Raw genomic sequence first — 12,901 nt, forward strand, 5'->3', positions numbered from 1 at the left:
CTCCTCCCCCGGCCCTACGCCCCGTGTTGCCGGGTTAGGCTCGGGCTCCCCGTGACCCCGTATGGGACGAGCGGCTTCAGATGATGTGCGTGTGTGTAAGGGTTGGCAAAGTACTCAATTAATGCTCATAAAATTCATAACGGGGGCAACAGGTGTCACAGCGGTTAAACCTGTCTTCCGATATCAATGTCCTCGGTTCAAATCCCGACTCCCGCAGCAATTCCCTTGAGCAAGATACGAACCCTGAACCGATACGGTAGAAACGATCGAGCTGTACAAACAGACAAATAATCGGAAGTAACGGCTGAACGCTTCAAGCTACTTTCGAGACACCATCGGCTAAATGACTAAATAACACTAATGATGATATAATCTCCGCGCTTAAGGGACAGACCGAAGGACATCCGAACCCGAGACACGGGACGGAACCGCACATCGTCTAAGATCGCTCCGTGAACGAAACACCTTTTTCCACACTTTTCCACATCTCTCTCCGTTCCAGAGGACACTATCATTAACGGGCGCTAACTCGTCACATTCACATAGACGCACACGCTCTTCCCGGACCGGTTTCGTTTTAACGCTGCAGCACAGCCGCCCGAGAGACCGTATCATCACCCCAAACTTGATTTATCACTCACAAATACCACTGCGCTAATTAGTCAAGTAATTAATTAATAGGCATTTGCATGCATGTGCGTACATCTAGGGCGCTGAAGCAAACCAGGTGCTGCTGGGTTCTGAACTGGAAAGTCAAGAGGGAAAGTAATGGATGGAGGGAGAGAGAGAGAGAGAGAGAGAGAGAGAGAGAGAGAGATGAAGAAATGGCCAGTGACGGGGCAGTCGAGGAGCGGCTAACGGAAGGCCCAATACCCATGTCTTTGCTTCCTAGTGTAAAATATGCCATAAATCACTGCCACACTCTCTGCTGAGCAAATGTATAGCTGGGGACTGTCTGGGGGACTTAGGAAAAAGAAGCGGTCTGGTTAAGAGACAGCATGTCTCTAACGTTGTCTTTAACGTTTATTTCTAAAGGTAGAAACGGGTTACATCATTTAGCTGCTGATTGACAGAGTAAGCGATGAGAGCGACAATAAACGATTAACCGGTACCCGTAATCACTAATTATTAGCCAGAGTGCCGCGAGGACACGTCGGACTGATGGCTTCCTTCGGCGGCCGTCATCTCCATGGTTACTCCGAGCGTGCGGATGCGAGTGAGTTTCTCTTCCTGACTCGTGCGCTCGCCGCATAACCGCGACTCACTTTGCGCTCTCGTGCACATCGCGTCAAAGCTCCCTCGTGGCGCGCGTGCGTCCAACGTGAAATACGGTATCGGTCCGAACGTAAATTCAGCCGGCGATGCCGTGGCGCGGCCCTGCGAAGGGAGACGCTGCCGGCGGCAGCTAAGCCGAGTTCTCCCCGGGAGAGGACCGAAAGTGCCCCGCACCCATCTGTAGAGCTTTGCCGGTGGACTCTGCTGTCGTGCTGGAAACCTCAAGCGGGGACGTTGGAACGCTGTCGCTAGAGGGCGATCGTAGCAGCCCGGACGAGGCGACGCGCAGACCAGCGTCCTGCCGCGAAAAGAAGAGAGGGGCTCTGAGAGGGACGCTCCGAAGAGACGCTGCGTCGGACGGCGAGGGATAAAGAAGTAAACGGGAAGTAATGAAGCGGCCGACACTCGGACGCTCGGACACGTACTCGTGCGCGCTGGTCGGCGCCGAAAGAGCGTTAAAGAAAACGATTCGCAGGCTATCGCCATCCTTCCGTCGTTCGGTTGACGAAGGAGACCGAGCGCAGTGCGGGCGTGCTCTCGCGGGCACCCTTCAGCGGTGCGGCCTCATCGCTCTCCTGGTTGCCGTCCAAACTCCCTCGCCAGCACAGCTGAGGCCCGGCCGGCACGCGCGCGCGCGGCACGCTTGGCCTGACCGTGGCTGGGACCTCCTGAGCCCACCCGGGTCTTGACACCGCGCCACAAAAGCAGGAGCGGGGGCGGGGGGGTGGGGTGCCGGATCGCCGTCCCCGCGGGCGCGAGCCCTGCCCGCGCTCCGTGTCGGCGGAGCAGCGTGGCCTTGGCGCTCTGGCTCCAGCGGTAGAGCCTCGCGGAGAGCGGGGAGGTGACACCGCGCATCCCGCTTCCTTTGTGACGGCACCTTTTCACAAAGCGCGCAGCTGCGCGCAGGGGCCCGGCGCTCGGCGGACCGCTAGCCTTTTGTGGCTGGGCGCTATAGCCGTGGGGTATTCACGTGGGTGGTATAGATGCTTTCTTCCCTCTTTCATCTCATCTCATTCGTGCTCCTGCGCCTCGGCGGCAGGTCGGCGATGGCAGCGGAGCAGGTGTGGGGTGCACATATCAATTTAAGTTGGATGTAAGGAAGGGTGAAAAGTCGCCCGTAATTCCGCCGCTCGTGTTGTTCGGCGCGCCGCCGTCGCGGCCCGAACACGCCCTCCCGCACTTGGCACGGCTGCCGAGCCGAGCCGAGCCGCGCCGCCCGCTCGCCCCCCTACCCCCGGCCCCCACGGTCCCCGAGTCTCTCCGAGACCCCTCCGCGCGTCGCACCTGGGTCCCTTGCGCTCGCCGCGCAGGCAGCCTGCCGTCCCCTGCAGGCAGCCACCGCCCCCCCCCCCCTCCCCCCAGCTTCCCCCGCTTCCTCCTTCAAAAACAGAAGAACCGCAGCCCGCACCCGAGCACCTCATTCATCTCTCTGCGAATCTGTCTCATCTATGCATCCGTCTAGCAGTCCATTTAGCTGCAATCATCTACCGCTCTGTTTACATACTCAACTCCTACTTGGAGCAGTTTCATCTCGTCGGCTCTTACTCATGGAGCTCGCGCCGCTTTTGTTGGGTGTTTCTTCCCCCCCACCCCCCGCACGCAACATAATACCCTTTTATTTAATTACAAGAAATAAATAAATAAATAAATAAATAACACTCCCTTCTGGTGTGGCGGCTCATAGTTTGGAAGGGACTCCGGTGCTTGTGTCTGTCTATTTTCCCCTGGTTTTCGTGACCCTCTCGGAGGTGAGGAAAACAGGTCAAAGGATTTATTGGATACTCCCCCCCCCACAGACTTTTTCCCTCTTCATTCGTCTACTGGAGCCATTTTCGTCCGTCCATTTGTTTTCTTTTCCTCCCCTCTCTCTCCCTCTCTCCCTCTCTCTCTCTCTCTCTCTCTCTCTCCCTCTCCCTCTCTCTCGCAGTCTTTTCTCTTTCTCTCTTTCTGGGTGTGTGAGCCCGAGTGCAGTGACAGATGGCGAGTTCCTCTTCCCTCGGGAAGGCAATCTCTCCGAATGCAGGCGCATGTCAATCACCGGCTCTCATGTGATGGCTCTTGCCAGTGACGTGCCAACCATATGGCCTGGCATCATAGCTGGTATGTAACCCTGCCTGGTAGCGATGCCACACTGTCTCCGCGCGCTCGGATTGCACTCGGCAGCACAGAGCCGCACCTACAGGAGCGTCCGCCCAGGTCCCTGAAGATGGTTTAAACACATGCGCCTTCACCCCTGAAGAACTCCCGCGGAGGTAAGTGCCCCGCGCAAGCAAACGACGAGTCAAGTGCGCGAGGAGGAAAGGGCGAAGCCGAAAGCGCTCCGCGAATCCAAGCGGACATACATGATGATGATGATGATGCATAATTGAAATTGGTCTTCTTTTCGCTCGGACCAGCAGTATTTCTATTTGCGGCATGATGATGATGATGATGATGATGATGATGTTGATGATCGTTTTCTGCGCGCACGCAATTTATGTTTTATGCATTGAATTTGATTGACGCGCCGGCCAGCCTTAATTAATTTATATAATTATTATTGCGTTTTTGGATCGATCCGGATCGCCTCCTTCCTCCTTCTCACGTAATCATGATGATGCTGATCATTTTCGATTCGCCCTTCAACTTTGAGCGCGGACGAGCTCGGAGCTACATGCCCCCGACGCCTCTCCTCTAACAGGCGTTCAATCCAATATTTCATGCTTACTTGGCTAGAGACGCCGAGGCTCCGGCGCGCGCACCGTCCGCACAAGTGGCACCGCGGGACACGCGGGGACGCGGGGACGTCGCGGGGGGTGCCCACCCTTCCGACCCTGCCCCTCGCTCGCGCTCCCCGTTTCCTGCGCCTTTCGAGCGACATGCATTTAATTAGTATGTCAACCTGCGACATCATCACGGCTGCGTTTAATGAACATCCACAACAACCGAATGTGCGCGCGCAAGAGAAGCCCGTCCGGCCGAGCGGGAGACGTGAGAGGACGTGGGCGGGCGGCCCCGCGTGCACGAGAAAGAACATTTTTCTTTATTGATTCCTCTCGCGGTGGGTACGTGGTAAAAAACTAGGCTTGGGGGAGGGGCGCTCCACGCCATTCTTGTAGTAGCAGACAGCCCGGCCGCCGGCCGTTAATAGCGGAGTAATTGCTCCGTCCGCGTTCCTTTATTTGTGCGCCGTTATTCGTGCGCGCATCGAAGCGCAAAATAAAATGTTTCGTCGATGCAAATGAAGGAAGCGCTTTTTTTTTTACTCCTGCCGTCAATCCTGCCACCTCTGCCGGACCGGACTGGAGCCTCGCAACACATCGTTATAAATCATCATCATGTATATATTTAATAGAGATGAGGCACCCTTTCTTTTCCCTTCGCATAAGTTGTAGTCGAATTATAGGGTTATTACAGTTATTACATATATCGTTATTATAGAGCACGGAATTTTTCGTGCGAAGTAAATGTTCTTGGCAAGTTTTCGCTGTTTTTCAAAAAATTCGCACATCTCTCGGGTCCTGAATTTGCGGAGCGATTTGGCCGATGGCGCAGCCCCGGTCCTCTTCAGCCCTGCGCTCCAGCTGGTGTGTTTTTGGACGGAGTCGTTTCGAAATATCATTATCCGGGCTTTATTGCTCAACTGTACCTTCTGGAAATTATTCGGGATTCTCGCATTCGAATGAAACACAAGAAGAGCCCCGCGAAGAAATCCCGACAGGTTTACACTGACTCTGCTTACGAATTTTATCAAAAAGCTGCGTATCGTTTAAACGATATCTTAAAATGTTCAAATTTGTATAAAAAAAAAAAGAAAAAAAAAAATCTGAAGAAACGATTAGGCAATTTCGCGATTTTTCGCTTATGAACCAAAAAAAAGTATTTAACAATTACTACAATTTTACTGGACAATATTCTAGTGAGACTAAACAATACACGCTATTACTAAATGTGTAATTCTGATTAAAGTTCATGCAAAAAATGAGCAGACGCGAACAAAGAATTTCTGCAGCGCGCCATAGTAATATCCGCAGTTAATAAGTATGGTAGCACACAATTAGTAAATGATGACAGACGATGAGCTATATTATACCTACAGCCGATGATGAGCCCGTGTCTGCGGACGGCATGATCATGTCTGCTGTGTCTCCCCGTTTTCATTTCAAAGCCTCTATTCCCTGTCAGGGCTCCGGATAAGAGGGTGACAGGGGTCAGCTTCTTCACTGAGCTGTGCTGGAATGCAGCCAGAAACGGGGGAGGGGAGGGGAGGGGAGGGTTTGCGGGGCGTGGGGGGTGGGGGTGCTCGGCAGCCTCATATAGGGCACCCCACGGGATCTGTAATCGGCCCGTGCGACAGGGACGCGCTGAGGGAGGATACGGGAGGGTCCGCCGTGACAGCAGGGAATTGGGGACGAGGACGCGTCTGGTTCCGTCTGTCAGGACGCTGCTGTCAGCCCTTTCAATTTTTTTTTTTTTTTTTTTTTAATTCACCTTCATTACTGTTTGGTTTGTTGACCCCCCCAAAGTGAGAACAACGTAAACATTCCAATATCAGTATTTATTTCCCCCAAGCAAGTGCATCCACACCTTTTCACTCAGTGTTTCCGCGGAAATTAATCTTTCGGATTTTATCATGTTGATCTAACCTTCCAGCGAAGAGATCGTGAAATTATTTCACTTGCTTAGCGCACACGTAGTAGAGAAATACGCAGCACGTAACGTCTTATTTCACATGTTATCAACGGAATACTATCTATACATCGGTGAGATTTAAATTTTACCTGCGTCCAAGGCGACTTCCTTGCAAGTTTAAGTTGTTACGCTGAACTGCTTGCAATCATGTAACCCGTTGACACAGACAGAGCATCGATGTCGCTTCGAACCCGGGACCAGCCGGCGACTGCAGCGCGACTGCCGTGAGCACCGCGTCAACTGGTAGGCAGCATAACAAGAGAGTAAGCATAAGAAAGATAAAAACATCGAAATTACTATTGCACTGTTGCGCTCCGTCGGACCCGGGGCCGGGCGCGTGACAGCGAGTGAGCTCGGTCAAAGCCTGGTATCGGACGCGGCGCGCGCTCCTCTTCTCGCTCGCCGCGCGTCTCGCCGCGCGCCTCGCCGCGTCGCGTGTCTCACTGCGTCCTGTGTGTGCGTGTGTGTGTTGCAGAGGCGCTATGTTGACGAGGCTCTTCAGTGACCCCTCGCTGCTGCCCGACGTGCAGAAATACCCGGGCTGGGCGGACGACAGCGAGAGCGAGGACTCCAAGACCAAGGAGAGCGAGCAGCACTGCGGCCGGATGGCCGACGACGACCTGGACGACGGGCACTCGAAGGGCGCCGCCAGTCGAGCGCATTCGGAGATCGCCGGCGACGACGACGAGGACGACGACGGAGAGGAGGAGGACGCGGAGGACGACGCCGAGGGCGACAGGCCCAAGAAGCGCGGCCCGAAAAAGCGCAAGATGACGCAGGCGCGCCTGGAGCGCTCCAAACTGCGGCGGCAGAAGGCGAACGCGCGCGAAAGGACGCGCATGCACGACCTCAACTCGGCGCTCGACAACCTGCGCAAAGTAGTGCCCTGCTACTCCAAAACCCAGAAACTGTCCAAGATCGAGACTCTGCGGCTGGCCAAGAACTACATATGGGCGCTCTCGGAGATCCTGCGCTCGGGGAAGAGGCCCGACCTGGTGTCCTACGTGCAGACGCTGTGCAAGGGCCTCTCCCAGCCCACGACCAACCTGGTGGCCGGCTGCCTGCAGCTCAACTCGCGGAACTTCTTAACCGAGCAGTGCCAGGAGGGAGGCCGCTTCCACGGCCCCGGCTCGTTCTCCGTGCACCCGTACCAGTACCAGTGCTCCCGGCTGTCGAGCCCGCAGTGCCAGTCGAGCTCCAACTCCCACCCCCTAAGGACCCACGGATACTACTCGGCCTACGACTCCCTGTACGCGGGGGCCGCGTCTCCCGAGTACAACAGCCCGGAGTACGAGGGGCCCCTCAGCCCGCCCGTGTGCATCAACGGTAACTTCTCTTTGAAGCAGCAGGACTCGGCCTCCCCCGACGCCGAGAAGAGCTACCACTACTCTATGCACTATTCCGCCGTGCCCGGCTCCCGGCCCTCCGCCCCCCACAACCTGGTGCTGGGCTCCTCCGGGGTGCGTGGTGCCGTCCACTCGGACAACGTGTTGCCTTACCATGAGATGCACTTACACCACGACAGGGCGCCCGTGTACGAGGAACTGAACGCCTTCTTCCACAACTGAGTAGCCAGTCGAGTAGCCAGACCCCACGGCCCCCGCGGCCCCCGCGGCCTCTTTTTGAAGGGACGAGCCGCCCGTTTCGTCGCTAAGAACTCACTTACTACTGTACTGTTCCCCTCGATGAGCCGAAACCCTCCCTTGGACCCTTCAGCGGAAAGATTAAGAGATCTCCAACGGCCACGACGATATTATAAACCACTGTTCCTCCTTTATTTCGGTGTCGTGTCTGCAAGTTGATGGTTGCAACGCCGCGCGAGCGCGCGCTTGTTGTGTCGCATATTCCAATCGTGTCAAAATCATGTTACCCAACACGCAGACTGCAAAAGACGAATAGTTTAAAAACGAAATAAATAATGTACGAAACGATTTTTTTTTTTTAACAATAAATGGTCGCAGAGAGAATGCCATATTTATAATGCATTCAAAAATCATTCGAATACGAAATACAATAACTGCAGCTTACTGTAAGGCGCATGCGCGATTTTGACAGCGGGAGTCGAGAATTCAGAAGAAGCGCAATTAACAGCAATAAAGGAACCCGCATATACAGCAGTTAACATCTATGCAAGATGTAAAACGTTGGAGCTCTTAAGAGCTAAGTAGGTGCCGCCCCACGAATTTTATTGCTGAGCTTCGATCCACGTTTTTTTTTGCTTATCCGACAAGCCCAAAATGCAACCGGTTAAAAGAGATTTAATATTTCAGTTTTCATGTTAATATCTACGAGCGCAACACCTTTCGGACAAAGGCGTTTTGTTGGAGGTGTGTGTCTGCTGTCCAGCGCTGAGGCGACCGGGAGTCCTGTAGCTCAACTGGAGGACCCCCCCCCCCCCCCGACACACACACACACACCACCCCCTTTCTGTCCAGCACAGTGTTAAATCTGTGCATGGGAACAAGCACGTGCCGCGCGGGACGTTGCGTGTATGCGGGAAAGACCCGTTCACTCCTCCGATCGCGACCGCAAAAGTTTACAATCCAGTTTATGACATTACATTACAGTTAGGGTTAGAAAGGTTTAGCACTTTTATTGCAGAGATTTTATTTTAAATTGCGTCAAAGAATTATACATCATTTACAGTTCACCTTTTACAAGACAGATTATATTACAAATAAATATCAAATTTATGATCATCTCCGTTAACTAAATTTTACAGTAAACTTTGCTGTTCTCACAACCAGAAAAAGGGCACCCTATTTTTTAAAGTGATGCCCTGGGTAAATTCGCAAAAATATTTTTGCCTAATATTATAGAGGATTTGACAAATGCGTTTATCTCAACACATAAATCCCAGCGAAACAGCTGCCACACAGAAAAAGAGTAACAGAAATGTTTATATTCAGAAGACAGTACATATTTACAGCCACATTTACATTAATTCGTCTGATAGCATAAACAGCAGAAACAAAAACAATGGTCTAATAATATCGTAACAATTTTGATTTAAAAAAATGATATAAGCGTGAGTTCACTCACATTTCGTTACTCATTTTCCAGTGTCACTCAGAAATCATACATTTTAATATGGTATTTAAATAAATTAATTGTTTAAGTGTTCAAGATTTTTGCCAACTAAAATAACACTGTTCCTATTATTGTTGTTATTATTATTATTAATATTATTAAAGTGTTACTACTGATTATTTTGCATCACAAAAGACTTTTTCCAGCTAAATCGCAAATGATGAGTAGAACATTCTGAAATAAAAAACACAAAATATGTTCTAAATGATTATGAGTCCATTTCGACCAAAACCAACACCTGTGCTGCTAATAAATTTCTCAAGGTCAGTCCAATTTTAAGCGCATTCAGAGATCCATATGCAGCAATAATAACGCAAAGACCGTATGAGCTCATAAAACGACTAAAAAGCGGGGCGTAACTGCACATAAACATTTACTCCCAGATTTTCCTTTCACGAATAAACCGAAAATGTATCCTGAAATGGAGTTACCTGTAGTCCTGTGTATTCTATTATTACTATTATTATTATTATTATTATGATAATTATTATGATGATTACTGACAATCATACCTTGCATGTTGTTAACTGTGAATGTGGATTGAGTCAGTGGTGCAATGATAAAATAGGGCTCAATGCTGTTACAGAAGATGTAGGAGTTTATTTATCCCAGTCACTGGTAACGAAGCCATGATGATGATGTTCGCTCTCCGGGGGTTGAGGCTCAAGCACCGTATAGTGGAGCAAAGCAGAAAAAGAAAGAAAGAAAGAAAAAAAAAAAAACGCAGAAAGGTATTTATATTTACACGTTTAAAACTGTTTTGTTCATAGCAGATCCCACGCCCGGGTGGGGGACTGCTACATAACCAAGGAGGGTAAAATCATTTTAAAAAATGTAACCTGACTTCTCATAAACTTCTGTTTCTGCCGTCGGTTCAGGCCTGTGCGACATGACGTCAGTGCAAGTATTATGGATTTATGGATTTATGGACTGGAGCGGGCTGGCGAGAAATTGTGCCCGCGTCTCTCCTACCTGTGCGTTCAGGTTCGCTCCGCTGCCGTTTTCCGCATCTCCACGAGCGCCGCGCGCGCTCCCTCTCTCCCTTTGAGCGCGTGCCAGAACCTTCTTGGCTTCAGCCGCGGAGTGGAATCAAAGAGGCGCGCGGGTCGCGGCGCGCGACGGGGAAACGGATGGGCGTCGGCGTCCTCGCGTTATGTGTTCTCTTTGAGTCGGAAAGGAAGTAAAGATTTTCAAGTGTCGCGCTTTAAAACGTTTTGCGTGGAAAATGTGAAATCATAGAAGAAGCGAAGGAGTAAAGAAGAAGGCGCTACACAAGACAGGGAAAATAATTCGCTCGCACGTGATCACACCGATATGAAACTTGTCCGTATAAAGTTTTTGTTTTAACTCAAGCATTATATAATATTTGCTTAAAAGAAAAGGAGAAATTATCTGTTGAAGAGTACTGAAAGGTCACACTCTTGACAATTTCCCCCGCAACAGACAAGAACGGGCTTGATGTGCACATGATTCAGTTCAGTACAAAACAGGAATAATTCCATTAATTAATACTATTTCACTTATAAACTCACTATTTCAGTGAACTTTATGTACTGTGCATACTTTACCTTTAAATGTAGTTCAAATAAGACAGGTATGGAAAAGATCATTTAAAGGATTTCCCCAAAGTGCACTTTAAAACCTACAGTCCTCCTCATACAACTTTGTAAAAAGAGAAAATTAGAGAAAAACATCTGATTGAGGATCATCAAAGGACGTACCGGGGAAACTTAACCCCCCCCGGTTTAATCCACGCGCCCCTCGTTCTTCAGTTTTATATCACTCATTGAGAACATTTGCAGTACTTTCATCAATTCACCTTATTTTTGGGTAATCAAAATCGACTAAATGGATGCACCAGAAAACGATCCTTCTCCTGGTTAACCAGGAAAGACAGGCATTTTGGACACAAACGTGTGAGGGGGACAACACACGCCTTTTGTCCACATCAGCCGTGATTTTTCTCGGTTTCCTTTCCATTCTTTTGTCTTCTCTTCCAAAATCAGCGTCCGCACTTTTCTGTGTCCATCTTTCCATCAACTGCCCCCTTTTCACCGAGGCTTCCCGCCCGCTCCAGCCTCTCACTAAGACAGTTGTGTGGCGTAAGGATTGCATAAAACACTGTGTTTCTGAATTCTGGACATTTGTTTCTAACAAAGTGTATTAAACTCGTTAAGTTCAAATAATTGTTTCACTCGGGTGTCTTTATTATCACACTTCACCGAAATCAAAATACTTTAGTACCAGGTGCTTGGACACATGTCCGATGTGAGAAATCGACATCAGGGACTCAGAGTAAACACATTTTGTATACGCATAGGGAAAAAAAAACAGATCTACAGCACGGTAACGATATGAAACTTTTCGATATATTGTTTAGCAATCAACAAATTTCTATATGAACTGGTATTCCTGAAGTATATGTCTTTAGAAGAGATACATCAGCAACACCTAGTTTCCGAATCCACGCTGCATGTAAAATAGCTAGAGCTCCGCGTATAACGCGCTGTGAGGGTCACGGCGGTCCGAACGACTTTAACCATTTCAAAGCCGAAAGCTCAATAATAATAAGGCGAAGAGCTGGGTCACTAAAAATGAAAATTTCGCGAAATTAATTTCAGCAAACTATTTACAAATTTAAGTGGAAAAAAAACTTAAAAATTTAAATTAAAATAGTTTCTATCCTTTATGAAGGAGCAGAAAAAAAATGCAATGCAATAAAATTATACCCTTCAGTATTTCTGTTACGGATAAGTTGATTACCAGCATTTTTAATATCCGGTTTAGTCAAAGTTGACACAAAAAGAGACAGGATTTAAAATTTCACCTCTGATGCGGATATAACATAATGTACAATTTAAACAGTCATTTAAATCTTGGTTTTACTAATATTACAATTGACCATCACTACAAATCAATGAATAATGTGCATGTAAAATGAAACCAGAAATGAAAGGAGGCGACTTGTACCCGGGCACACAAACACATGCACACAATTGCAGACCTGCAGTGTCTTACTGGTGCTCACAATAAGGCCCGAAAAGTGACCCCACACGTCCCCAGAGCTGGAGGGACCGATGCCACCCCAGCTGGGTCTGGAGCGCAGCCCCGGGACCCATATGCCAAGCAAAGCGTCCAGAACCGCCCAGGATGGGGGGCAAACACGGCAATGACCACTTCGTATCGTACAGTCTTCTCGTAGAAATATAACACTGTCCTTGTGCAAAAAAAAAAAAAAAAAACTGCACCCCCAACTTAAAGCCTTTGTGCAACTTAACACGGTTGATCATTTGTAACTAATTCAAACTATTTGTCGTATCAAATTATTTCTTCAACACACAGTAATTAGCTTTTAGTGGGAAATATTCGTTGGATGCTGATTACATTTCTATTTTTCTTGTATTTATATTTTTATTCACTTTCAATATGTTTATCCATTATTAGCAGAGACGCACGGTCACCGTTCGATTTTTAATAATGTTCATATTTTTTAAGCATTCTACAAAAATCTGATCGTGAAGCAGGCCTTTATCCTAGTAATTTTAATAAAATTAACATTAATTTAAGCAGTGATCCAATATTACTGCTGAACTCCATTACAAATTTGGGTTCCATAAATGACACAATTCTGGCTAAACTTTTCGTCACAGTTTTTACACTCCAATTTTTTGAATGCTTTTTAATTTTTACTGATTCTTTGCACGCTGGCAAAAAGGAGTACAATAAAAAAACTGCTACATCTAAACTATAGTATAGAGCTGGGTGCTTGGGCAATTTACGCTACATTTTCAATCAATGTTGCATTTGTGTAAGTATTTCCGTCAACTTCTCTGTTCTTTTTCTTTGAACGTTACGATTTAAAAAC

General features: G+C 48.8%; 1 protein-coding gene across 5 annotated transcripts; it reads left to right on the forward strand.

Moving 5' to 3' along the window:
• Positions 1-51: 51 nt before the first annotated feature.
• Positions 52-11,226, forward strand: LOC108941726 (neurogenic differentiation factor 2-like). Of its 5 annotated transcripts, none has more exons than XM_018764517.2 (3): positions 52-3,527; positions 6,113-6,209; positions 6,422-11,226. In XM_018764517.2, exon 3 carries the CDS (start codon positions 6,429-6,431, stop codon positions 7,512-7,514), a length of 1,086 nt encoding a protein of 361 aa, XP_018620033.1. In that variant the 5' UTR covers positions 52-3,527; positions 6,113-6,209; positions 6,422-6,428; the 3' UTR covers positions 7,515-11,226. The 5 variants fall into 5 exon arrangements, with proteins under 5 accessions (XP_018620033.1, XP_018620031.1, XP_018620035.1 ...); XM_018764519.2 differs by lacking the exon at positions 52-3,527 and adding an exon at positions 3,537-6,017; XM_018764515.2 differs by lacking the exon at positions 6,113-6,209.
• The last annotated feature ends 1,675 nt before the right edge of the window (positions 11,227-12,901 follow it).

Source organism: Scleropages formosus, chromosome 8, assembly GCF_900964775.1.
Source record: "Scleropages formosus chromosome 8, fSclFor1.1, whole genome shotgun sequence".
Taxonomy (NCBI): Eukaryota; Metazoa; Chordata; class Actinopteri; order Osteoglossiformes; family Osteoglossidae; genus Scleropages; species Scleropages formosus.